Raw genomic sequence first — 26,908 nt, 5'->3', positions numbered from 1 at the left:
ACCGGCAAAGGACTAACAGCCCAGTATACAACTTTAATTCCAGCCTGTAATACAGATGAGGCATTACCTTCATGCCCGACACAGCCAAGGTGTTTTTCAGTCGGTATTTGCCATCCTTCTGGGGATATGTGTACAGCAGAACATCATTCATCTATATGAAGAGAAAGACAGAATCAATAATTTGCAATATGGCTTGCAGGCCTGCCCATTACTCCGGGGCGGGGGGGGGATGCACAGAACAAGCAGTAACTTGATGAACTGCTAGGACTGTTACTGAAGACAGGCCCAAGCTACACAGATCAAGACCTGCATTTTCACAAAACTCTGGGGAGTCTGCATCCAGGACTTTAATTTCTTTCCATTTTTGACTGTTGCTAATGTCTAAGCAAGTAGATAATCAGCTCTTTTTTTATTCAGCTGCTTGGCTTAAGGGCAATCCCCTGTTCAAGTTCGGAAGGCAGGCTCTGCATTACTACCTGGCAATACCAACTAACTGCCCAGGATGCTGCAGCTCTGACTCTCTCAGGGCTCCCCTGACAGTGAAGCTGCAGTGAGGCCAGGGGTAGGGCTGGGCTTCACAAACTTCCATTTTCTGGGCAGAAAGGAAGTGGAGGTGAGGAGAGGTGCCACGGTCTGGAGGAATGATTCAGGGAGGAATGGTTTGGATATTTGAGGGCAGTAACTATTTCACTGCTAGTGACACTCACCTAGACATATGATAGCTTTGCTGAGTCTGTGGGCCACAGCAGAGACCATGGAAGGGCAAAAATGAGAAACTTGTTTCATTTTATGAGGAAAAAGAATCTGTACCTTAACACTCCAAATATTTCCATAGTTCTCACATTCTGCTGCTTGCGGAATGCATGTTTTTCAAACAGCTCCATGCTAAACGTGATCAGATCTTCTCTGCTCTTTGCCTAACTTAATCATAGACATTACTGCAGCCTTTTACCTTTGTGTCAACAAACAAATGAAACAGCTGAACTGGACCTTGTAGGTCTTTGCTGGCCTCTCCTTCCCTTACTACTAGAAGGAATAGCAGTATCAGTGGGCCTTAACATTGCCAAAGTAACGCCTGTGTGTATGCATTCTCTGCTTTATATGAATAAGCAGGTCGTGTTCTTCTGTTGACTTTCCCAGGCCTCTTGCCTCAGTAGCAATATGCATAAACTCAGGCAGCCCCTCGATTACTGTATGGGGGTACTATGAACAAAGATGAGCAAGGCGATGTAAAACCAAGGCATAGGTAATACTGTATGATGCCAGAGACAAGGCATCTTAAATGCAGAAATTCTCAAATTAATAAGTAGACAGAAACCAGCTTCACCTGGATTCCTCTGTAACAAAGGCATTTAAATATAGCCAATTGGATGGTAATAATACTGTTTTTTAGAAGGAAAACTGTGATAAAGAGATGCAGAGAAGAATGGAGGAAACTAAAGAATGACTTGGCAACAAAATAATGTATCCTGTATGACTGGAATTGTTGGGGGTCTTGGTAGTACTGCCTGACCACCTAAAACTGCTGGTGTAAAATTTTCACTAATTTGCTTGCCTGAAAAAAACCGGAAAGTGGAGCCTTATGGATGTTTTCTTAAAAGGTCATAGTCCAGCTTTCTTACAGAGCAGGAACAATGGTTAAAGAAAAATTACTTGGAATTAGTACTCATGGGATTAAATCCTTTACCTTGGACTTAACAGCAAAACTGTTGTTGCCTTTACGAGGGTCATGAATTCAGTCATGGCCACCAGTTCATTAAGTAGCTGTTTGATTCACAGCAAATCAGGCTTATGTGCATTAGCTGCCCATCTTTAAAATGCAGATTCCCATTAATGTGAGGCAAAATATACTGACAGGTGACTTTCCCCAAAACTTTTACTTTGAATTTTGCTACTTTTAAAAATTGAATTGAGTTTACTGAGTAGGTTCAGTCAATATTTTTTTAGAAAATGCTGAAATATTTCATTCTAACAAAAAGACTCCCATGCGCTCCTGCATTGGCCTCTCTATTGTGTGTCCTTCTAGTAACTCTTAACTCATGTGGAGTTTGAAGCTCTTTTGGTATAACACTTCTCAACTGAAGATATAAAAGCATACTATCAAGTCAGAACAGGACTCTCACGTTCTCTTCTCTGTAATCTAAAGTGGAGTATTTACTCCTTTTGCAACAATACAATAGAATTTCCTTAGAATAAGGTGACAAATGGCTTGTCACAGAGTTTTTCTGTGATTTACTTATTGCTCCATAATTACCATCCAGTGACACCTGCACAGTACTGACCACATGATGATTCCCAGTTTAACCAGGGCTATGCATAAGCAGAAAATTCATCACAACCTTCTGCACACGGGCTATCTAGGAGGCTAAGGTAGAAAAAACTGAGCAAATACAAACTTCTTAGTGAAAAGCAGATGAAAGCTATTTTCACGTGTTATTACTAGTAGCAACTAGGACTCCAGCACCCAGGTGGGAAAAGGTAAAAAGGCAGACAGACTTTATTGTTAACATTAAGAGAATACTCTGTGAAATAAGAGAATACTAGTGAAATCTCGTATTTGCCTAGTGATTGTTATCTCCTGAGTGTTCAAAGGATTATATGGGAAAATAGAACTTCCTCTGCCACTCGTCAGTGCCAGTACTTAAGGCTTATTTCAAACAACAGGAAAAGGTAACTAGTAATGGCCACTAAGCCCAAGGAAGTGAGCTCCTAAGAGAGATTTTCAGGATTCTGGCATAGTGTGCTACTGGGTTTCTTGAACAGCAAGCCCTGTTTATTTTATTTATTTAAAAGGTTACGTATTTCTTTAAGAAGTGTCTCGTTCTTCTGTTACTGTTGATTAAGGGTGACACCCTGGCACATACCATTGTGACAGCTCTGGTTAATATTATTAAGCAGTAATGGTGATTTTGCTTTGTAATTGACCATTGGAGGTTTTTCCCCTCCTATTTTTCTCCCCCACAGTATATAGCAGTGGGCTGTAACTCTGAGGTCCCACCAGCCGCAGCTTGCCACAGTGAAATTCTGACAAAGATTTCAAAGCTTGCTAAGCAAGGCACACATATTCATGAAAAAAGAAAGGGTTTGCACTCCCTGCTGTCTCCTTTGCCACATCAACACTGGAGACCTGAGTGGTGGCTATACGAATGGTATGGACAGAACTAGCATCAGTACCCGTGGTTTCCTGCATCCTCCCCTCCTGCTTGATGCTGCACAGTGTTCCCTGAAGCAGTGACGACTGGGCCATGGTAAAAGCTGATCTCGCAGAAGTCCTTGGGCTTCAGACCCACTTCCTGTTTGCCAGAAAACTTTTGAATAATTGGGATCCCCAAACTGCTCAGATCTTCATTTGGGAGCCAGTATTCCTATTCTGCACTGCTCCATCCACACACACAGTTCCCAAAACAACATTTGATAACACAAAGGATACGTCTGTTCTTTGTCTTTTTTTTCTGTTACTACTTTTCTTTTTACCCCCTTCTTTTTATAATCCCCTCTGTTATGATGGCAACCCAGTAACATTAGAGGTCAGTGCAAGTTTTCTAACCTACAGTGGCCAAATTTATTGATCCAAACAAATTTGTCTCTGCCCTGCTAAACTGCTGGCATCCATACGTAATGCACTCTCTGTCTAAAAGCTCCTACCACGTGTTTGGTTTTTCTGAATTTTTAAAGGGTAGTTCATTATGAACCCTGTGTTGTTCTATTCAAGTCTGCGTGAAACATCCCCTGAGTGTCAGTGGAGCAGCCTGAATGTGCGCTGGGCTGCATTTTCCAAGCTCTGACTCCAAAACCTCCTATACTCCAACCCTGCCAGCTAGAGCATTAAACAGTCTCCCATTTGATAGCAGCTTCCTGCACCCCACTTGCAACACAAGCAGCCTTTGTAGAGAAATTCTTGGAAGGGTGAGATAAGAGACAGTGTCTGAGTTGCAAAGTTCTGTGGTTGGGGGGCACTTAGGGGGCCTGCCAGTGTCAGCAGCCCATACTGTGCTGCAAAGAGGCCCCAACATCCTTGTAAACAGAGACTGGACTCAGGAAACAGGCACACAGCAAAACTCACCAAACATCCTGCCAGGAAACACCAGATTCAACAATACCATCAGCTTGCACAAACCAGCCAGCTCAAGTAACCTTGTGATACACATAACATACACATATGCACATCAAAAGCTCCTAAATGTGTGTTCTACACACTCATGCCTATATGGGCTGTGCACAGACATGCAACGTGCCTTATGGGCATATATTCAGAGCACAAGCACGCACACCCTGGATGCACTGGCCAAGTGGGAGTCTGGCACGCACCCCATTTTTATAGCACATTCTAACTACAACGTTAGTTTGGTGGGCTCATCTCCTGAGATGTGTAGGGTTTACATTTTCAGGGTTCTCCTTCAGTGTATACTCTTCCACTGAAATTCTCTCCAGGTCCTGCACTTGACAGCATCAGTCAGAGTAAGTTCACTACTAAGAAGTTCAGAAAATGCTGTTCATGTAAAAATCTCATTTGGGTAGCTAAGGTAAATACACTTATTTCATCCAAAGCTAAACCAAACTACACCCATACGTTAGCTTCTGGTGATCTTTTTGAGTGGCAGCTAGCATGTGAAGCATCAAAAAAAAAAGCCAGTTCTGAAAGATTTTTTTGATTAATACATTAGGACAAATTCTTATCCAGTTTTGCCAGTGGCTTCAAAGGATTATTATACGGTCCTTAGAAGATAAGGGCTTCAAATAAATGTGGGTTTTAAGAGACAGTGTCAGCAGATTACTCTAGTCTTGGGGTTCTGTGGTTTTGGGTTTTCATTCTTTTTTTCCACTGAGTGTCCCCAGGCATCAGAATCAAGACAGCACGTGGGTTGGGCTAGATGCACAGGCAGAGGGAAGGATATTTTCGTGCAGGCTTTGGCTGTTGCAAAAAGGTGTTGGTAGTGATGGTTGGTAGGCTCTTAAGACTGCTATATGCCAAGATGAAAATGCGTTGCCATAGTTATACAGTAGTTGTCTTAATGTATCCACAGGCTAAATAGTCCATTAAACAATGCATGAGTGGTGGTGGCACAACAGAAACCGCAGCAATAGCAGGGACAAGCAGGTAATGCAAAACAATTCAGGTGTTAATGCAGGAATTGCCATACTCCACAGTGACGCTTTCCTGCAATTTCACCATACATGGCATTGCTCTGCAACCTGAGGAGCTTTCAGGGTAGAGGAGACTGAGTGAAAAAAAATCACTGAACCCAAAAGCAGATATTTGCCAGTAAGTTTCAAACTATTTCCAAGATCCAGTCACCCCTGCCCCGCCACAACAGGAGACATAATAAGGAAGCCTGAAGTGAAGAAGCCAGTTTTATGTGTCTCTTGGTTCTTGAAAGTGACCACTCTGGTTTAGTCTAGCTGCACCACATACTTTGCATGACAGAATGTTTGGTCACAGTTTGCCTTTCTGACTGAAAGGAAGAAAAAAACACTGTTTCTGAACACTGAGAGCATCTATTAACAACAGGACATTGACTACTGTAATGTCTCCAGCTGCCAAGAGACACTTCTGTCTTTGCAGTTAACATCCGGGTTTGAGCAGCTGAACTCTCCCCAGGAATCAAAAATAGTTCCTAAACTAGAAAGTGCCAGAAACTCATTTCTGTGCTTTCTTTGTTCCAGTAATACTTTCAGACTCTTGTGACCTTCAAGCTGATACAACCATTTTAGACTACTTGAAGTTTATCTATCTCAGTTTATCACAAATTTAAATTACTTTCCTCTCAATGTTTATTACCAACCTGATTTCTGATCTTCCTTTTAAATTCTCCACATCAGTTATAACAGCTAGGATTGTGACACTTCAGTATTTGCCACAGTAGTGGATTACGATGGCAGTTACAAACACACTGGAACTTGAAACGCTAACAACTTCCTGGAATTTGGTCCCAGCTTTAGCCACAACTCCAACATGTTTTTGTAATACTAGCAAAAGTGAGTGTTTCAGAAGAGAGATCAGTAAGGAAGCAAGTATCATCTGTTATGAAGTGGTCATCAGTAGGCTTCAGAGTTGCTTCTGCTGAGAACACTGTTTCTTAAAACCAGCTCCTGGAGATTCTGGCATGGCCATTTTCCCTTGGCTGCAACAAAGTCATGATTTTGACATTTATTGCTGTTGTTATAGGTCATTGATGCCAACTCAGTAAAACAGCACTGCAGCAATCTCATATTCAACCTCATATTTGGGTGAAATCCATCACTTCGAGTACATGAAAGTCTGAATTTTCACAGAAACCAGTGGAGCCATCAGAAAAGTGCAGTGCCAATACTGTGTCCCATCCCATCTGATCTTTGATTATGACTGCAATATCTGATTGAGGAGGCAAAGAAGCTTGTGCGTCTGCTCATGCACAAATAAGAAATATTAATGAGGGAGACATAAGAAGAATTAATGGTAAAATGTATGACTTCTGTAATAAGCCATCTCCGCACAGTGGTCCCAGCGTGAAAAGCTGTCAGCACTTACAGAGGCCACAGCAAATACATATTCCAGACATCTAAGCCATTTCTTTTGAAGTAAATTCTGCAAACAGTACTTTAATGTTAATAGCACTAGTGATGCTCAGTTCTTTATGGCTCTTTTCTGGGAAGGAGCTCTAAAGAATTTTTCAAACATTAACAGGTAAGCAGGTAACAAACTACTAAGACACAGGCAAGTGTTATTTTCCCCTTCGTACCAATAAATGCATAAAAATGCCTGTGGTTACACAATAAGCTACCTGAAAAGTTGGGAACAGAGCTCAGGAGCCTGGAGTCTCAGATACTCTCTAACTGTTCAATGTAGTGTGTAATGCAATACAGAAGGCATGAGTGTTAATAGCATAACTCCAAAACCATGGCATTTATTTTGTTTTGATTTGCAAATACCTGCAATTTTTGCAGTAGGGTTGTGGACCCTTGTGAAGGGTATTCCAGCCAATTGATGAAGTTCATTTTTCTTAACTACCTCAAATTTTGCAAACCGTCATTGAAAACTGATGCCCTAATCAACAGAAAGCTAGAGGTGTGTGTTCAGAGGGGCTATACTGAGGCAATGCACACAGTTATCACGTAATTTACATAGATGTGGATAGCAGGAACTAAAACCCAGTCCTTGAGCTTCAAGTGAGGCCCAAGAAAGCTTTCATAAACTTTAGCAGTAGGGTGTTCTCTGTTGCTTCTAATGAGATCTCCTAAGGTCTTAGGGTTGGACTTTCAAGTATGAAGCTTAATTGCTGAAAGTATTCAGGAGCTCCCATCCTCCTGATTACCTTGGAAACTTGCACTCCTTGTAAAAATACAGCCTAGGCAAGGCTGTATGTAGCTGTGGCACAAATGGAGGGCTGCACAGTCTGTATCCCTGGATGCGGGGCCAGTGGGGACATGTGTGAAAAGGGCTACAGCCCTGTTAGCAACAGAAACTGACTCACCACAGCACTGCTGCTGATTAAATGACTTGCAGTCTCAAAGTTTCTGGCGGGGTTCAGGGCTGCATAAATGCAGGAGAAGATATGAGAGAGACAGCAAAACTATAAAAGAAATCTTACCAAGAACAAATGTCGAGGGTGCCTGTTTTTGCCAGAGACTTTCATCAGTGTTCCCTCTTTAACAAAGATCTGAAGGAGAAAACAGCAGGTTGTAATCCTGAGACTTCTCATTCTGAATCTTACTGAGAAAAGAGGATATTCCTCCTGGGTAAAGAGTCACTCTTAACTGCTTTCATCAGCACAGGAAGAGATAGATACCTAAACGCTTGCTTCCAGCCTTACTCCTTATGATCTGGCTTAGTCTTTGCCTGTGTTAGCTCAGCCTCATGGCTTGCATTTGTATCAGAACCGGGTGGGTTGGAAAACCACTTGTCCTCAGCCCACTGCTTCTGCACCGTGGACTGTGCTCAGAGGAGACTGTTGCAGATTGCAAAGCTAACTTATAATGGGCTTCAGAAAAGAATTCCTGTCTTTAAAAATCCTCTAAAATAGACTAGAAGGAAAAGCTGAAACCTTGGGTTTCAGCATGCTACATCCACGTAACTATGCCTGCATACATAATCTGTACATGTTTGGAAACACAATACTTTGTCAGTCCATATTGTTACTATGTATATAGACAGGACTGTATTTGTAAGCAGCTAAACCAGCATACTAGAACTTGATTGCAATAACATTTTAAAAGGCCTAGCATAACTGAACTACATCAGTGGATTAACAACTCTTTTTGGATGAAGAACAGATTCTGGTGTAGTTTTCCACTCTAGAACAATTCATAATCAAAGAGCCCAATCCCACAAATTCTGCATGCTGGGCTTTGCAGAATTTGTTAAAGCATTACGTAGCAAGGGCAAGTGAGAATACTGATGTTAGAGAAAAAATAGAGGTTAGACTGCAGTATTTGGCTGATGAGGATTCTTACGCTACGAGTATGCATGCCATGAAAATTGCTTCATGATACTGGTGGACTGAAGGGAAACTTCGACTTGCAGAACTCAAGAAAGAAATCTTTTGAAGTGTAGAGGCAGGCTGGAGCTGAGGAAACTGGATAGGTTTGAAAGCCAGGAGAAGAATTTTGCATTTGATGTGGATGGCAAGACAGAGCTATACACACTCCCACATTTCTGTTCATGTGTTGCTTAAAAATCATGTCTTGCATTAAAAGCACCACTGGGGAATGGTGAGAATAAAAATCTGAAAGCAAATAATTTTCCTTGATTTAAGGCTGTTACTCAGCCAAATAAAACTCTGAGCCCTTCCAGGCTGCAAGTGATTCTTGCTAGTTGCAGCCTTTCAACAGGAGTATATAGGGAGGAAAACAGCAGCTCCATCAAAACACACTGCTCATGGTGTGGCTGAGGATAGCTGGAGTGAAAAATCAAATGGCTACTCTGTGTAAAAGCAGGGGCAATGCCTGTCTTTCCCAGCCTGAGGCTCTGGCACATCTCTTTGCCCACTGCCAGAGTGATGGCTTTTTACACAAACCGGTGCTCCAACTCTTATCACAGTAGCTCGGTAAACAACACCTGTAGACATCTGAAATCTGGCCATCCACACAATCAGAGATATAGCTGGCCGGAAACAATGGCCTTATCAGCATAGCTCTGCCTGCAGCACTCACCCTTCCTGGCTGGAGGAGGCCACTCTGCCCTCTCACACTGTGCTCAATGTGTACCAGCTTCTGCAAGTTTTCCTGAGGGAGAGAAACAGCATTTAGGAGACGGCGTGGTGACTCTTCTTTAGACAAACAGGCAAACCTTCCCTCACCCCTCCTCGCTATTTTATTTCTCTAAAAATGGTATTGCAGAATTAGGTTCCAGGGAGAACTGAGCCCAGGGATTTTATGCCCAGAAAGTCTTCTTCCAGCCTTACTGGTTTTATAAAACCTCATCACCTGTATTCATGTCTGCTGTGGCCTTCTACACTCCTGTTACCTCTGATACCTCAGTTCAAAAGAGCCTGCTAACCCCATACAGTATTTATACATTGGCCTCTTTGCTGACTTTCTTGCTCTGGGAACTAATAAACAGGAAGCGGAGCCAAAGTACAGAATCTGCTCCAAAGGCCTGTGCATTCGTGGCATGACATGGATAATCCAAAGCATGCTTTGATACTATAAGACTGCTGCTAGGATTATCTGGAGGTTTATATTCTGTGATAATGGATTAATGGTTTTGCAGTAGGGGATTTAGACGGTTAACTGGTAAGCAGGCAGTGAAGCTGCACCTTGTTGATGCTCCGAAAAGATCAGGAAGTTCATTATCTCTGAGACTATTAACTGCCTCCCTGGCCTTAAAGCACAGACAGTGAGCACTGGCAAGTGACATGAACTTATCTATGAAGATGGTAAATAAGATTAATCTAGCTAAGCCTGTACTCTCATAAAAAAAGATGGCATTTAATGTATATACAAAGGAGGAAGAAGGGATGTCTGTATCTTTGCAATATTGCTGGAGTCTTGAAATTGCGTTCTGTTTAGCAGGTGAGGCTGCTAAAACTGAGGCTTGTGCATAGGTTTCAGCTGTGGTTTTATCTGGTCAGAACAGTAGAATGGGCTGCACAACAGCAATGAGTCATCATTGGGAATATGTCTAAAATTAGGAGTCTCTTGTCTAAGTTAGCCATTGTATCCTAAATCCTCAGTTACACACCCAGAAAAACTACAGACTAAGGACCATATTGATAAACCTTCATGACCTGGCAGCCTTTGACTACAGTTTTTCTGCTATGGCAGATAATGGTCTGTTTTCCTGTGCTCCATTGACTGGCATTAAGATACTCCTGGGCTTAGTTAGACTTGATTAGATCATACAACGTATCTGCCTGACACAAATCAGTGCTGTCTACAGAATCAGCTAATTAAGAAAGCTATCATAGATACCAGAAGGAGCATATCCATGTCAGCATGATGGTCTGTCAAGGCTAATTTATCCTGGATTTCAGCTAACACAATTAATGTACCTATCTCAGCTTGCTTTATGAGATAAGCCTGAAATGCCTCCATATGTTACTGCCCTGGTGAAATATTACACTTGTTTAGCATGAAACTAGGTTTAGTTCTTAATCAGTAACCACATATCAAACATATGGAAACACCTACGAGCCTTGACCAGCACAGGGCTGCATTGTGACCACGCAATATAACTGGCAGTTGACACACTTTCAAGAATTTCAGCTGTCAAGTATCTCTTTTGCAACGCAGGAAATAACAAATGGAATTTTTCAGGTCACTTCTAAAATACTATAGGCCAGCAAAATGGAAACAGAATGTATAAACTAATAGCACAGGAAATACCAGGGAGCATGGGACAGCTGACATTTGCAAAAGACATTTGCAAAGGACTTTCCCATCACTAAAGGGTTTTTTAGCCCCAGCAAAACTTGTCAAATCGACAGCTTCCACAATGGAAACGCATTCTTCATCTGCAGAAACAGCAGTGCCCTCCTGTGAGCACACTCATGGCCAATGCTAGTACTGCTCATTGGGGTTGCTACAAGAGCGAGAGGAGAAGTTGCTGCAGCTCAGATACACCCTCAGCTTTTCTTAAGACTGCTGGCAGAGGCGCCCGTTGTAATGCTGACATTTGCAATATGGACACATGTTCACCAGGAAATGGACAGAGATGTAGCAAACTCATTTCCTGTAGGAAGTCAAACAGCCATTACCTGTGAAGGACAGTGATTTATCTGGGAATGTGGGCAGCTGAGGGGGGTATAGTTTTCCTACAGTTCCCTAAAATTCCCTGTTTATATGGATTTCTTCATTCTCCTTAAAACTATAATCATTCTCCTTTCAAATAGCCTTCACAAGCTACAAGTAAAAAATGAAAACAAAGCTCCACCCGACTACTACCGTAGATATGGGTGGCTGAAACCCTTCTTGGGCCATTTTAGCAGTGAACTGCAGCTTCCGTCGTATTATCATTGTGTCTGTGCAGGAGGAACACCTCCCCAAGGAATTCACCAGCTGTTAACAGCAACAACGATTTATAGCTCTTAGCATCTCAAGGCCTCTAACAGACTGTAGAAGTTCAGAAAGCAATACAAACCCTGCTTAGTTCAAGTAGTGAATGTCTCCTTGAGTTACTGATAGACTTAATGCTATGCAGTGATGGTATGCCTTATGCCTCTGCACATCTGTACATTATGAATAATATTTTCCTACTTGATGAAAATGCTGTGGAGATAGTTAATATCACAATGTGTCTGAAAATTCTGGGTTAATAGCTCCCAGGGAAAAACTGCTAAAAGAGTGTTATTATAATAAACCAAAGAAGCTAATAAAGAATCATTGATATTCTGCAGAAAATCTAGATTATAATTCAATGCTCCTGTCAGATTTTTGGAGTGTAGTTTGATGAGTTGATAAGTGGCAGCAGAAATCTTCCGCCTTCCAGTTACATGCCAAGTCTAAATTATTGTTTAGAACTTCAAGCAGGTACATGACAAGTTATTAATGCTCTATCTTGAGTGGCATGGTTCAGTTTGTTCTGTAATTAGAGTAACTTCTTAAATTCTTTGCATGTTTTTAAATCTGAGAGAAAGAAAAGAACTGCCGGTTGTAGCAGAATGTTGAACTTTGATTCTCATGAACCTGTGCCTTCACAAAACCCACAGCATTCACACAGATGGGAAAGAAGGAAATTCTGTTTTATCTCTTCCAGGCCACAGTTTTGAAAAAGAGCAGATGTGCTCTGATGATATGATAAAAAGCCTATGTGGAGTTTGCGATGAAATTGTTCCAAAACAGACAGTATTAATAGCAATTATTATACAGTCTGTGACATCTGTAAAACTCAGGCGATGTGGTGATGTTCTTCATATTAAAGCATGGCTTAGTGGAGATAAAATCATTGTATGGTAATGCAACACAGCAAATTTGATTTTGGCCACTTATGCATACTTCTAACTTCAGAATAGTATTCATACAAATCTCACATAAATCTGAGTGAAATCTAAGGAAGCACAGGTGCCAGAAAAAGATGTGTGACCTTGATCTGTTAGGAAGTGGGCTCTTACAGTTCTCAACCTCTAATACAGGTATCCCTAAAGCTCTGAGATTACTGTGGAAGCTTTTCCTGAGATCTCAGTTTTATGATGAAATATTTATTATTTTGGTACAAAGAATGCTTTAAGTATGATTATAAATTCTTTGCCTGAGAAGAAAGAAGATCAGAATCAAACCTGTTGAAAACTTTGCTCAGTAAGTAAGTGCGTAGTTTCAGAGTCATTCTGTAGAGTGGCTAGATTGCATTTCTTTTTATGATAAAACTCTAGGCTTGTTACACCACATTCTCCATACAATCTACATCTGTTCTTTTAATAGTGTTTATGTAGTAATTAACTAGTAGTTGTTGCTGAATATCACCCAGAATTAGTCTGTATGAACGTCATTGTTTCCATGCATCTTCCTTTTCTGTTACACTTCTTTCTCTCTCTTCTCCTTCTCTTCCATCACTATTACGTTTCACTGTATTACAACTACCATTTCATCTACAAAGACTTGCTTCCCAACTTTTATCCCCGTCCTAACTACTATGGTGTCTGATGACAAAATAGTTTGTGCTGATACCCAAAGTATCTTTAAATAAAGCTGAGAGTAAGCAACCAGGGAGATTAGTGTAGCTGATTGATAGTTTACGCTCAGCAGAGGTGTTCAGGCTGTCTGCTTGCTGAAGCAGAGTGTGATGGTTTGTTTACACATGATTCACGTTTGGAACTTTTCCTTAGGAATCAGGAGGAGTAAAAAAATTGCTGTCTTTAAAATGAAGGTTTGAAGGTTTGGGGTTGTCACAGAGCCACATCAACACAGCAAATGGGCTGATGTTACTGTATGAAGGGGGAATGTGTTCTGAGGTATATGTGCCGGGATGGGGTTGGGGGTAGAGAAGATTGGAGCAGAAAAGCAGAAATGGACTTAAACCAAATAAATAGGTCCAAGTTTTTTTACGTTTGCATTGAGTGATAATGCCGATCTGAATTTCGAGGTTTGACCTTTAAACCCTTGAACTTCAGGATGCTCAAAATCTTGATCTGTTGTCATGGTTTGAGATCATCTCTGCACAATACCAGAAACCCACCAGTTGGACTTCATGTTGATCTGTGGTAATTTTGCCACTGGCTTCAGGAGAAGCAGGTTCAGAGCCTCAGTCTCAATTGCTAGCTATCAGATGGGGAAGGAGGCAGATCCATGAAGACAGGTTTCTCTGTTCAGGAAATAGCAAGTAGTTTTAGCCACAGCTTACCCCCTTCCGATACAAATATTAGAAGGCTTGGATTTTGTCTGCTGCTGGCCATGAGGAGATCATCACTGAACTCGGTGCTCTGAAACAGCCCATGAACACATGGGCTCCATTTATGACCTTGGCACACATATCAGAGACATGGCTTTCAAACCTGAGCCGCAGAGATTTCCAGATGTGAGCAAAAGCTGACATTCTTGGCTCTTGGGTTCATTTGCTGCAAGCAGATGCTTCTACTTCTCTGAACAAAGCATGAAAGCTTCAGTTTTAAAAGATGAAGGTCACCTTGGGTTTTGAGACTCTTTCATTCTTACCTCCCAAGCTGTTGCAAAAAACATCTTTCATCTAGTTGCCCTACTGCGTTTTTGCCACGTCACACAGTTTGAGTTCACTGCTTCACCCAGTGCTTGCATTCCTCTGCAGCCAGAGGACAAAGGCGTTATGGCGAATATGCTGAATCAGCAGTGCTGGTACATAGCTGTAGTGGCCTCCAGCTGTGCATTCATTCCTTCAACCTTCAAATCCTACCTGAATACAAGCTCTTACTAAGAAGGTTGATATTTAATTTCTTCCCTTTGTCTGCATTGATGCCTAGGTGTTTTTTCTCTGTCTCTTGAATTTCGTGGTTTGGTGCCTGAGTGATTGTTAACAAGCCTCTCTGCTTAGTAAATGAAACAATAAAGAAGTTAATTGAACGCCATCTGTAATTAACCATAGGGAAGGATGTTTGCAATGCCAAAGAGATCTTTAATTTACCAAAGGCACTGCAAAATTGCAATGCAGGATGTTAAATTCAGCAATGTTCAAATGAGAAATAAAATGTGAAAGCTTCCCAAAAGATATGATTCATTCCCCATCACTTGAAATCCCTGCGACCCAATGCAATGATAATATACTTAAGATAAGACTCCTTTTGAGAAAGAAACACTTCAGTGTAACCACTCACTATTGGATGAAATGCAGGATGCCTGGAATGAGGTACTTTGCTCTCTAACATGCATGCTGTTGAACACAAACCACATAATAGTCAACGTTTTCCTTAGTAACTGCACGTACTCCCTGGTAACCTAAATGCTTTGAAAAGAAGTGCTTAAAAATGGCATTTTTTGACATTTTGGAGTGTATTTTGACTATTTTCTAGGTCTAACAAGCCTAGAGTTCTATCATAAAAAGAAGTGTAATCTTGCTACTCTACAGAATGACTCTGAAACTACAGACTTACTGAGTAACATTTCATTAGACTGTGAAGACTGTAGGTACTTCTTTCTAACTACTTGAGCTGTATGCTAGGTCTGTGCAACTAAAGCAAACATGGACCTCAGGGGAGAATTTAGCTGCAGGTGTGGGTGGCTAGTATGACAAAAATGAAGGCACTGCCTTTAGTTATCAACCAGAGGCCCACCAAGCTGAATTCCTCTGGAACCTTCTGGATCCTGTGTCTGACAGTCTCTCTGTGCCTCCTAACACTGCTTCTTACTGGTATCGATAGAAGATAAGACCAGCTATATGCAGGCTATGTTTGCCAGTAAATTAGAACTCTAATATCATGTAAGTGATATTAATAAATCACCAACCTTACAGAAACTGTTCATTACTTTGGAAAACTATATAACTTATCTAGATACCTAAATCTGAATTTAGACATGACCTCTAACCTATGAAAATCTTGGCCAGCCTGTCTGGCTGTGTGATCATTTGCAAGACTATAAACCATGACCTATTCTTCTGAAGTAAAATGGGATTCCAGAATTGTGGAAAATTATGTAAATTAGCTCAGAATGTATCTTTGATAGTACATTTGTGATGTCTTCAACATTTCATATCTAAAAACATCCCAGGCTATAAATAAAATCACGAAAATTCCCATCTCTCACTTCATCGCTACACATGCCATTTCAGCAACCACAAGAGGGAAAAAAAAATGTTGCTTGCTACGGCGATTTATGTCTTGTACTGCTGCACTAAAGGCCATAGACCTACTCCATATCTGCAGTACTGTAAACCAGATCTGTATAAGCCCTTGAGTCGCACCCTGGAGGAGGCTTCAGAATTTAGCAGAGGTATATCAGATGTGCAGAAAAGGCACTATCGATCAGGAGAGCATGTGTCATGGTAGGACTCACCGCTTGGAGCATGCTGTCATTGGCTCGGTCCGTGATTTCAGAAACAATGAATAAGGCAGCTGAGGGATGAAGCAAAACAAAGTCACATAAGAGAGCAGGAAAATAACCCACATCCCTTGTTTTTGCAAGGGCATCTTTAAAAAAACATGAACAACATCCCCAGCAGCAGCTCCTTTAACTTCTTTGGCACCTTCAGAATGCAACTGCCCAGCAAATTTAAGAGACAGCAGAGTGCTGTCAGTTCCCCTTCCCTTCATCATTCACTTGTATGAAACTGCATCATACTTGTGCTGACCAAGAGAGCTTGTGAGGTCTCTTTTAAGCACCTAGCATAGCACAAAATCTTTTTGTGATCTTTTCTAGTTGCAGATTTTTGACAATTGGAGCTTGTGGTAGGGAGAGATTAATGTAACCCAGCTTTAGCCATCCAAAAGCATGGGAGACTAAGGGGATCTGATTCCCCTTACTGCCGAGGGAGAGGACAGGTCATCCCTCTCTGACAGAAGTGTGTGTGAAGTGGTGACATGAATTAACACCTGGATTCTCCACCAGCAAATAACCTGGGCGGGGGCGTGTTTGCTGATCCTGAGAGTAGTGGCATAACGTCTCAGGTCCTTATCTCTAATCTTTCTCCCCCCCTTCCCCGCTCCGTGGAACAGGGCATCATATCTGTTTCTGAGTATAATCTGGAAGCAAGCTAGCCATCGCTGGCCAGAAATGCGACAAGCATGTGCTAACCCAAACCAAGATAGTCAATTGTGGCCACAGGGCTTGAGCGTCTGCCCTGGCTTTGTTTAAATTACTGGTATAGCTGTAGTCCCACTGTCAGTGTCTGGGGTCCTAAATCTTGCACGAGACTCCACTCTTGGTCAGAACAGAGTGACCTTCAGTCAGTCACAGACCTTACTGCTATGAGTTGGTTTGGATTTACGCTCAGTGTAACAGAGGTGAATAGGTTTCATTAATACAATGTTATTCCTGCTTACTCCAGCCTGGAAGCTACTCCCACTGGGGCCACAGCTAAACCTGGTTTGACCTCAGTGGGAGTAAGAGATGTCTGCTTTATCCGTTTGATATGTTGGAAAGGATAGTGTTAGCAGCTGAACATCTGGATTTGTTCTTGATTGTGCAGAACTGATTTTTATGCAGTGTCTTTCAATTTTACTTAGGCTTAAGGAATCCAGAATACACATACACGATTCAAACCTCCTGGTTTTCTCGAGTTCACAGAGCACAGCAGGCGTACCATAGATAATGGTACACAAACAAGCAGGTGGAGCCATCCCAGTTGATTTTACAATGGCCAGACCAAACATGGACAGAGCCAGAGAGGACTAGAATTTCCCAATGACTGGAGCAGAACTACAATATCTGCACCATGCTTGTATAAATGAGAATTTCTTCTTCTGCAAGTTCATCATGTCAAAACTGTAGGAAGCCCACATGAAAAAAAGGTAGGGTTCTTGCCCTAAGTTATTTGTCTAAATTAGTAATCAGTTCTTATAGATCTTATATCTAACTTATTAACACAAAATCTTGAAAATAATCCTACCAGTATAGATCCTGTACCTCTTTAGAAGCAGAGTTAGCAAATCAGAATTTTTGTTCTACCCATTTCATTTTACCTTGTGTGGCTTCATACTCTGTAGAATCAGGGCAAAGATTATTCAAGTAATCTGTAGAAAACAAACACAGACATCCAGTAATCAGAATACAGATCCACATAATTTTTAGTGTTACTAGCTAAAAAATAGTGTCCTAATCATAGACTCATAGAATGGTTTGGGTTGGAAGGGACCTTAGAGATCATCTAGTCCAACCCGCTGCCATGGGCAGGGACACCTTCCACTACACCAGGCTGCTCAAAGCCCTCTCCAACTTGGCCTTGAACACTTCCAGGGATGGGGTGTCCACAGTAATGTCCCATATCACTTTATTCCCAAATAATTAAGTGCATATAGCCTCATTCCAAAGCAAACCTCATTTTGATGGCATTCTGCTTTGAGAATCAATGCAAGAGCATTGATACAGATTTGGATTCATCACATAACTTGCCAAGTATAAATGAGTAAACAGAGAGTGACAAAAATACTTCCTTGTTTCTCAGCCAAGAGAATTGCTGATTAGCACCACTTTACAAATAATTGTTCCTCTAATGAATTATGTTTTCCCATCTGAATGAATGGTGTTGGCTGTAATGACTGATTGTATTTATAGTAAATTAATTATATGCATTTTATAGACACAGGAAAAAGACTCTGGTTCTGTACATGCAGAGTACAATGATTACTACTGAACTCAATCACATTCTGAAAATAGGTTTTGTAAAATACACAATGACTTACATTTACAGGAATTATATTTCATTATATACAAACATTTAACTTGTCAGGTTTTTTTGGACTACTTGCCTTGAATCATCTGTCTGTTCTTTGTCTGGATCTTTATGCTTTTAATGACTACAGTATATGACTGCCAACATTTTAAACACGTAATCCTTAAATACTTAACTCTTTCTGATGAATCCAGGCTCCTAAATTCTGCATCCAAGAACTAGGCCTCTGTGCTGAGAATGGTGCTGTGCATGGCTATCCATTCCCTTGAATGTCCTATCCATATATGTTTCTCTTGCTAGGGCTGTGCCCTCCCCGGTGTCCCGAAATCTACCTGGCTTTTACATGCATTCAGGAAAGCATGTACTCAGGCAGGCAGGAAGGGGTTGTGTGGTGTTACCAGGCAATATTTAGTTCCTTTTCACAGCTGCAAGCTCTGTCCTTGGCTATGGACGTTTAACTGAGTGGGCAACTCCTTTTGGCTGTAGTGCAGCAATTGGCAACCAATATCCTTATACCCTTCCTTATCTGATAGAAACAGCCAGTTATGAACACACAAGTACACCTGCATTTTTAAATTTTTTTTATGCTGTCTAGAGAATCTGAAGGACTGCACTGTTCCAGGCTTACCCTGTCCTAGCAGGCAAAGAGGAGCTTGGTTTCTTGAGGTGAAGAACTGAAGCAGTAAACCTATTTTCTGGAATATCTTAATCCAGCAGACTATCTCACACAAAAGCTTTCATTTTCCCAGTTAGTGCCAGTACCTGGGACAAGGAGGAGTTCAAGTTGCTTCAACCATAGATAGAATCCTATCACTGGAGCTGCACTGAAACCTTTCCAGCTCTCTCACAAAATACCAGGCTTCATGTTTACAGTTTGCCTTGTGGACCATAGAAATGGGCAGAGAGAATGGAGCACAGTAGGAATATTTTTTTTAGGTGCAGTATTTGTGTGCATGCACTAAAACCACTGTAAGGATCGCGTGAGACTACTAAGTACTGCAACCCACAAGTCTGGAAAGTTGCCCTTAATGTGGACACACCCAGAGAGCAAGTCAGAAAAAAAAGTCCTACTATTGGCATCCGGTGTCCATTTGTATTGCTCGTACTAAAAAAGCAAAACCAGCTGTGAATAATGAGCTGCATCCTTGATCAAAGTGTCTGGAGCAAGATGCAACTGGTGCTAATCTGTGCTATGAATAAAGATTTCATATGGTCACTTTGTTCTGCTGCATTCATAGGAGTCCTAAGACGCTGTGCCCTTCATCGGCTGTTGAGTATGGGCAGGGTTTATGGCTTCCTTTTTACTGCCCCATGCATAACTAATCTTGCATCCTTCTCCACCCACACATTAACATACCCCCAAACCATTTCTCCATCTTCATGTTTATGGATCCATGCTCTTTTGTGTTCTGATCTGACTAAATTACTTGACAACACCGAAATTCATTGTTGCATTTCAGCATTTTCTTCCCAAACCAGTCCATTAGTGACAAACCTAAACTTCACAATTCTTTCTAGGGACCACATCCTGCTTAAGAAAGCTTGGTTCCCTCACAGGCTCCAGGTGGGAGTGATTATATGGTTCTGAATATAAAAGGAAGGTGTTACTGTAAATGTAAAATCTGGAAATGTACTGTTAATGTAAATTTGGATCCCTGCCTCCTACAGTGCAGAGAAATTGGACTGTGATTTCGACTTAAACTTACCCCTAGCCTTAGATGTACTGTGCATAGGGCTTAGGGTGCAGTAATGGGTACAACTGCTTTGTTGATGGAGTAGGAGATGGTGCTTGCCGCTGTCATACAGCTGTAGTGCAGAGTCCCCTTGCTGGGGACTCCTGTCCCCTACTGTGTCTGATAATTGCCCTTGACATAAATAAAATCAAACCTGTTTGCTGGCAATGAGGCTGAACTTTGCCTCTCCTAATTCACAGAAGGAAAAAGCCAAGAAGGAGCGGCTAAAAGCACCTGACTTCACACTTTTTTGTGACCTTTCAGCATGGCTGTGCTGCAGAAGTGCCTGCGCCTTCCCAGGCTCCCTGACATTTCCTGAATCCTGTACCAAGCATATTGAAGTTCCCAGGAAATTCCACACTGCTTCAGCCCTATTTTATCTGTCTTGGCATCAACGTGTGGCATAGTGGAGGCACAGAACATCATGGGAGGGTTTCCACTGAGTACTATCGAGAGTGTTTTTACTGACCTGTGAGCAGCACACGATACTGGAAGACACGTTGCACCACTTTCAAAAGCAGGTGTTTCACGCTCTGAGGGCTGCCACCAGAGCTCTGCTGTCCTCAATGGAAGGGAAAGGAAACACAAAGATTCTGTGTTGTTAGACTGGAAGGCTAATAGTGGTCATGCTTTAAAAAAAATGAAACAGGAAAGGGCTGAGAGACACCTCCCCCTCATTTGCGTGTGTATGCACGCATGCAAGAGGGTAAGAAGTTACAAACTCACTGATTCTAGGGCAAAATCCTGCTGATCTCATCCTAGGAAAAGCCTCATCTGCCTTCTTAGAAATAAGAGCTAATTCTCAGGGTTTATAGTTAAGACAGAAGTGTACAGGCATGTGACTGGGAGAGATGCTGAGAATACAGACTCTCAGTAGAAAGCTTGCATTTCATGTTCAGAGTGGTGTGAGCCATCAGAACTCCTCTCCATTGCTAACAGGAAATAATCATGGTGACTGCAAGGTATCTGTTTGTAAATGCTGACTTCCAAATGTCTTTTGAAATTAGCCCAACTGAACTTTCCCATCCACATACGGGTTTATGCTTTTGAAATTATGTGACGTGGCCACATTGCCAGAACTTTAAAATATAACCAGGAATCATGGAATTTCTGTCACATGTATCTGGATGGTGTTTTTCAGTTATTCAGCACGAATGATGGAGTTAACACAACTGGAAAAATACGTGTTTTCTTGCTACAGGGGCAGAGGTTACAGGCCTAGAGGTTACAGACCATTCAGGGAGTCTAGATGAAAAGAACCCTGTATGTGTCTGGCCAGTGGAGTTTGTGTCTTCCTGTGCAGTTCAGTGTTGCCTGTCTCAACATCCTCTGTAAACAGAGGAAGCCGTTAACAGGCATTCAAAATGCAGAAAAAAATGCTATTGTAAAGACAATGTGGGATGATTGCTGCCAGCAACTAAGCTCCTATACAGGCTAACCCTAACTTCGTGCTGGCTAGGCCCAGTACAAAAGAAAGGATGGAAAACACAGTGAAAGAATAGAAGATATGAAGAGATGATAATAATAGTAGTTATTAACTGTAACACACCCCCAAAGAGCTTGATAAGTTAATAAGCGACTGAGAAACTACTCCACTATGTGCACATACTTCAGCAAAATACACTCACAGAACTGTAGATTCACAAACATACATTCTGTATCCACACACAGGGGTGTGCAGGCGACAGACACAGACAGAAGTACGTCATGCACATGCAAACATCTCACTTCAGTTTTAGCACCAGGATGCATGAAGAGAGCTATTCTCCCATTCTACCCTATGTGAACATTGGTGGAGTTGCAGAAGAAATATCTTTGAGTAAGCCCTGTGGCACAACCATGCATTAGCGCAGGTAAAAAAACATGGGAGCCTTACCTCAAACTCCTGAATTATGGTAGCCAGTTGGGAATGTTTAAGGCAGGTTTCATCTAGCAAAGCCAAATTGCTATCAAACTGCATAATGTATGTTGTGTGGTGATTCAGCCTTGATTTTCTGGAGAGAAAAACATCAGCAACTTTCTGGTGTTCCTCCCTAAGGCCACAGAAAGAAAAGAAGTGGCAAATAAATAAATAAATAAACAGAAATTAAAGAAGAGCCATACTTCTTTGTCATTGTATTAGACGCAGTAGCTAAGGACATTGTGCAGCTAAAGCCTAGGTTAAATGGCAGGAAAGAGGGAGTGCTTCAGTGACAATAGTGGACAACAAAACGGGCTGCTGTAGAATGGGCACCGCGAGTGGCTGGTCCTTCGGCTGTGCCTTTGCCATGGCAGCACTGTGTGTCTGTAGTGGGTAGAATGCTTCCTTTCTGGACACAGCTTCCGCTTCTCTAAACAGACCATCCAGCTGCTGCAGTGCTTTGAGCACTGGTTGTGGGGGATAATATAATGTCTTGAGCTGTAAGATCGTATCTTCAGCTCTCCTTCATTGCCCCCTTCTCAGCACTGCCCCACCATCATCTGTCTCAGCACCCAGTTGCACAGTATTTAAATATTTACAAAGCATGTACAAGGAGAGAATAGGACAAAATGTGAGATCACAAAAGAGTAATCATAGTTAAGAGAGGAGCATGAGCTCCTGAGGATGTCAGAGCAACGGACCGTCTGGGGAAGCACAGGCACCTGGAAGGACTTAATGGAAGGTTCAAGGGTGGTGGTGACCTGGGAATCTGTATGAGCACAGCCCTATGCCATGTGTCATTCTGCTGCGTTGGCAGCATTTGACCTCTTTTTTCCCCAGTGCCACAGAGTATTTGTGGACAGAATCTTAGGGCATTTCCAATTGTGTCCCTTTTGTCTTAGGGAATGGGCAGCATGCTGCTAGAGTAGGGCTGTGACTTCAGGCTGCTGTAGGTTTAGTCAGCTTGGGTCTGCAGAGGTAATTTCTCTTAGACATTTATATTCCAGCAGTTTGATAGACTAGGACCTGGCAGCCTACCTTAGGTCAGCCGTCTCCTTAACTGAATGAATTTTGGAACTTTGTCTGTCCTAGGCATGGTCTTATTCTCTCATGGAAAGACTTCACCCTGTGAGGATGTTTGGCTTAGGTGGAGTCCCTCAGCAGGCTGCCAGTGTCTGTTTGGCTTGGAAGCCGAACCTGTGCAGAGCCCTGCCTTGGTGCTGGGAGTGAGGGGGGTTCGCTTATCTGAGAGCTACGCAGTTGCTATGTAGATTTCTGTAAGCAGATGATCTTCTTTAGGATCAATTCTGATATCCATTGTTCCCGCGTCCCATGGCATGAGTCTGTGACCTTCAGGCCATCAGTGCGAAGCCACTTGGTGATGGCTATGAACTGGCATCAGAGGATAAGCGTATGAAGCAGGCTGTCCTCACGCTGACTGGCAGGGCCATTTCAGAGTCATGGGCTGCGCAAATGTTTCAGTATTTGGTTTCTTAGCCTGACCGCCTCTACATTTACCTCCTTCCTGCCTCTATGCAAAATCTGCCAAAGTAGTTCAGGTTCTATTCCTTTCACCTCTGCAGGAATTCCAGCCTCCCTGCTAGTGGAGTCAAGGGAACACTGACGAGTTCACCCCCTGCTGCGGAGGGTATGTTGAGGCCATCAAACCATGCCGTTCCATACTTACCATTTAAGGACTCTTTCTTCCAGTTCTCCCAGTATGTCTTGGTGTAATTCATAAATTTCAGGGAGTTCACTTAAGCCCTGCTTGAGCTTAACTTCCTCCTGTTCATTTTCATCTTCTTCTCCAAGCACTTTCAAGATACCTTCATAGAAATCCTGTGAAGAACAATACAGAAATTAGGCAAACAGACTTAAACTCTCTTTTCTGAAATTATCATTACAATTTCTTGACTCCTAACCTGTGCTTTCTAGGAACTATAAGATATGTGATCAATAGTGATAGAGTGTGCTCAGTATAGCAAGGAGATCATAGCGTATGTTTTCTTCCATCCATTATTTCATACACATTTTCAGCTGAATTCCACAATGCTGTCAACCCAAAACTGAACATTTCACCTGACCAAGCCATCAGACCCTTATGCATACAATGAGTCTGGTATCTTTTTATTTACTGTGCTTTTTTTTCCTGCTTTTCTGGGTGTAGTTGGTTTTATTTTTCTAGTGTTTCTTAAACAGAGACATAATTTTTAAAAATGAAGGATGAGATTCTCCTGTCACATCATGGGGTCCAACTGCTTGACATGAAAAACATCAAAGTCTACATGTCTTGTGCTAAAATTTGCAACATTTGTCTCCAAATCTGAACTTAAAGAGTGGAAGAAGCTATAAATTGAAGCTATGGAACAAATCGTTTTCTGTATGAAACCTGAGAACTTTTTTCCCCACCTTAGAAATGGGTTTGATCCTGAAGTGGTTTATAAATTATATGGGCACAAGAGTAATTTCCTCTATATTAAAATATAGCCAGCTCTGGTACATAATAGGGCATCTGTTTTAGAGTCCACAGCAAAATGTTTCCCCAGTTTTGACTTGGAAGTGAGGAATAAGGCCTCCATCTGAAACTGCAGTGATAATTTGTATTAGATCCCTGGGAATTAGAAAATCATCACAACAGCAGACAGCAAATATTTTGTGTGCAAAACCTTGCTTAAAAGTTCCTTCATCCAGAGCTCTGGATGCTGAAATGTTTTCAGGTTAAAGCCCGTTTCCTACAGAATCCATCTTTTCTGCTTCAGACTTGTAAAGGAGCCTTTGCTGGCACCTGGATACACTCGAGAGACTTTGGCCCCTGTGGTGCCCTGGCTCCTTCCCGGTTCCTACCAGCCACTGCCGTTTCCCCTGCCTGCTGCTGCCGCACACACCCCCTCTTCACAGGCAGTAGCTAGAGAAGCTCGGGCAAATTAAAGGTGCCTGGGCTTTGTGGAGGTCTGAATGCAAATTGTGTCAATGGGGTGCAAGGCAGTGCACAACACAAGGCAGGAAAGCCGATGCTGTGCAGAGGTATAACTAACGCTTTGCTGCTGAGTAGCGTGAGGCAGGTTCCTAACCCACGGATTCTGGCTGCTTTTGCCAGGAGCTAGGGCACTGTAACTACATGATTCATCTTCATAGCAGTATCTGGTGTTCAAAAGCAGCAGCCTTCATTCAGTATAAAAGGGTATGATTTCAGCACCTGCTTCTTCAGTATTGCTAAAAGTACAAGTAATTGAAAAGCATTAGCATAGTATTCAGTGTTTGCCTGAGGATGTTCCTGCAGAACCGTTACAAGTTTGATTCTCCTCTGTATTCCCTGTAAGGAGATGACTCTGTGTGTTCCCCCATCAGGGTAAGGTTGGGCTCTTACTGCTGAATTTCATGGGCAAAGTATATGAATCTCTGTTTTTCTATGAAAATAAGTGAACAACTAGAAACCTAAGCGCATCCCGGTTTGTGATGAGAGCAGAAGCTGGGCATTCATATACAATTGCTTAGAAACAAATTCCGTGAGTGCCTTTTCCAATCTTCTGCATCCCAATAACCCGTGAAGTGCATGGAGTTTTTATTGCACAAGATGAGGAAAAAAGGGGTGGGAGTGAAAACCAAGTAAATAATGAAAACAGCTCAGTACAGAGGCCACATTAACTTTGAGGTTTGAAGACTGGTGACCATTTTGGTGCAGCAGCTGCAGACTAGGAGACTGCAAAGCTTCCTTCCTTATAAAAATATTATCTGTCCTTATCTGACCTTCCTTTCTTTTTTGTGTGTGAAGGTAAGGCTAGGGGATTGCAGCATTCTCTCTTACTGCTAGCCGGCCTACACATGCTGGTTTTTTCCAGCAAGTACCTCAAATTGAGTATTGTTTTTAAATTCAGCATTAAAAATACTTGAACAGAGGCTTTGTAGCTGAATATACTTAGATTCACTGACTTAGAAGCCAGGAGGGACCATATTGATATGATACGATCTAGTGTGGTCTGGTCAGTAGTCCAGACCACAAGACTTACTAGAACATAGCATTACTAGGAAAACAACCAACTTTGATTTAAGACAGAATATACCACGTTATGGATACACTAACACTGCACCCTGAGAAAAAAAAGACCAAGTCCCAAAAGGGGCTCATGAAGGGTCAGGTAGCTCATAACCACATTCAAAGCCCAAGCATCTAGTCACCGCAGAGCTGGGTTAAAGCCTTGGTTGCATCCTGTCAGACTAAGGCCATCACACCAGGAGTTGTTCTTCCAGCAGGTTCGCACTGGGCTCTGCTTCAGCGCAAGATCCAGTGTAAAGGAAAGCTTTAGTGTCTGACCAGTCTTGCCAGAGCCATGCTGTGAATGTATTCTTTCACACGCTACTCTGCAAACAGTGAGTTATTATTAAAACCAATGTTTCTTCAAAGATATATTAAAAACATTCTCTGCCTGCCCATGGAAGCCGATTCATCAGAAAAAAAAGATGCAGCTGCTTTAACAATCGCTGAGAAGGTGATTCTGCTGGATGAGTTAATAGAAATGGCAGCTAGATTTTTCCACTCAAGAGACCATTTCCTGGCCTCCTATCCCATTGTATGTGCTGTGGCCAAATGTGCTGTGAAAGGAAGCAGGGGCTTGATAAAAAGAAACCTCCAAGGTCACACAGCTCATTGAAGGATGCCAAGCTGTTTCTATCCAGCCCTGAACCAGGATGGGATAGGTTGAGTATCTTCCTCTGTCAGGATCTACTGATCATGAAACCTATTGCCAAAAAGTCAAATTCTGTTCCCTGAACTTTCAGGGACAATACTATGAACTTCCCTGGGCCGTATGGGGATTTACCACAGCATTTCTCATGACTTTGGCTTCTGTCTAGTTAAGTTTTGTAAGTACGTGGAGTAATTAAGGAGGAGTCTGAAAGAACTGATTTCCATGAATCTTGCTAATATCCAGGTACGAGCAACTCAACAAAGTATGTTTCACTGGGGATTCATGTTTTACATTAGATAGTCCACTTTAGTTTGATTAAATCAAAGTAGCTGTGTTGATTTCAACATGCTGGGGATCTGGTTGGTATGACTGTGGTCCTGCT

The 26,908-nt window shown here is 42.1% G+C and overlaps 1 protein-coding gene across 1 annotated transcript in view; it reads right to left on the bottom strand.

The window, feature by feature from the left end:
- Positions 1-26,908, bottom strand: part of FGD5 (FYVE, RhoGEF and PH domain containing 5) — a 91,965-nt gene that overhangs the window by 14,090 nt on the left and 50,967 nt on the right. Inside the window, 8 exon segments of the mRNA XM_009633806.2 lie at positions 68-151; positions 7,569-7,637; positions 9,130-9,201; positions 15,874-15,932; positions 17,499-17,549; positions 20,411-20,498; positions 21,818-21,974; positions 23,529-23,680. Of these exon segments, the coding sequence (XP_009632101.2) occupies positions 68-151; positions 7,569-7,637; positions 9,130-9,201; positions 15,874-15,932; positions 17,499-17,549; positions 20,411-20,498; positions 21,818-21,974; positions 23,529-23,680 (732 nt within the window).

This window comes from Egretta garzetta, unplaced genomic scaffold, assembly GCF_000687185.1.
Source record: "Egretta garzetta isolate BGI_Z169 unplaced genomic scaffold, ASM68718v1 scaffold332, whole genome shotgun sequence".
Lineage (NCBI taxonomy): Eukaryota > Metazoa > Chordata > Aves > Pelecaniformes > Ardeidae > Egretta > Egretta garzetta.
Note: the sequence above shows the minus strand (reverse complement) of the source record. Positions and strands in the feature narration are given on the sequence as shown.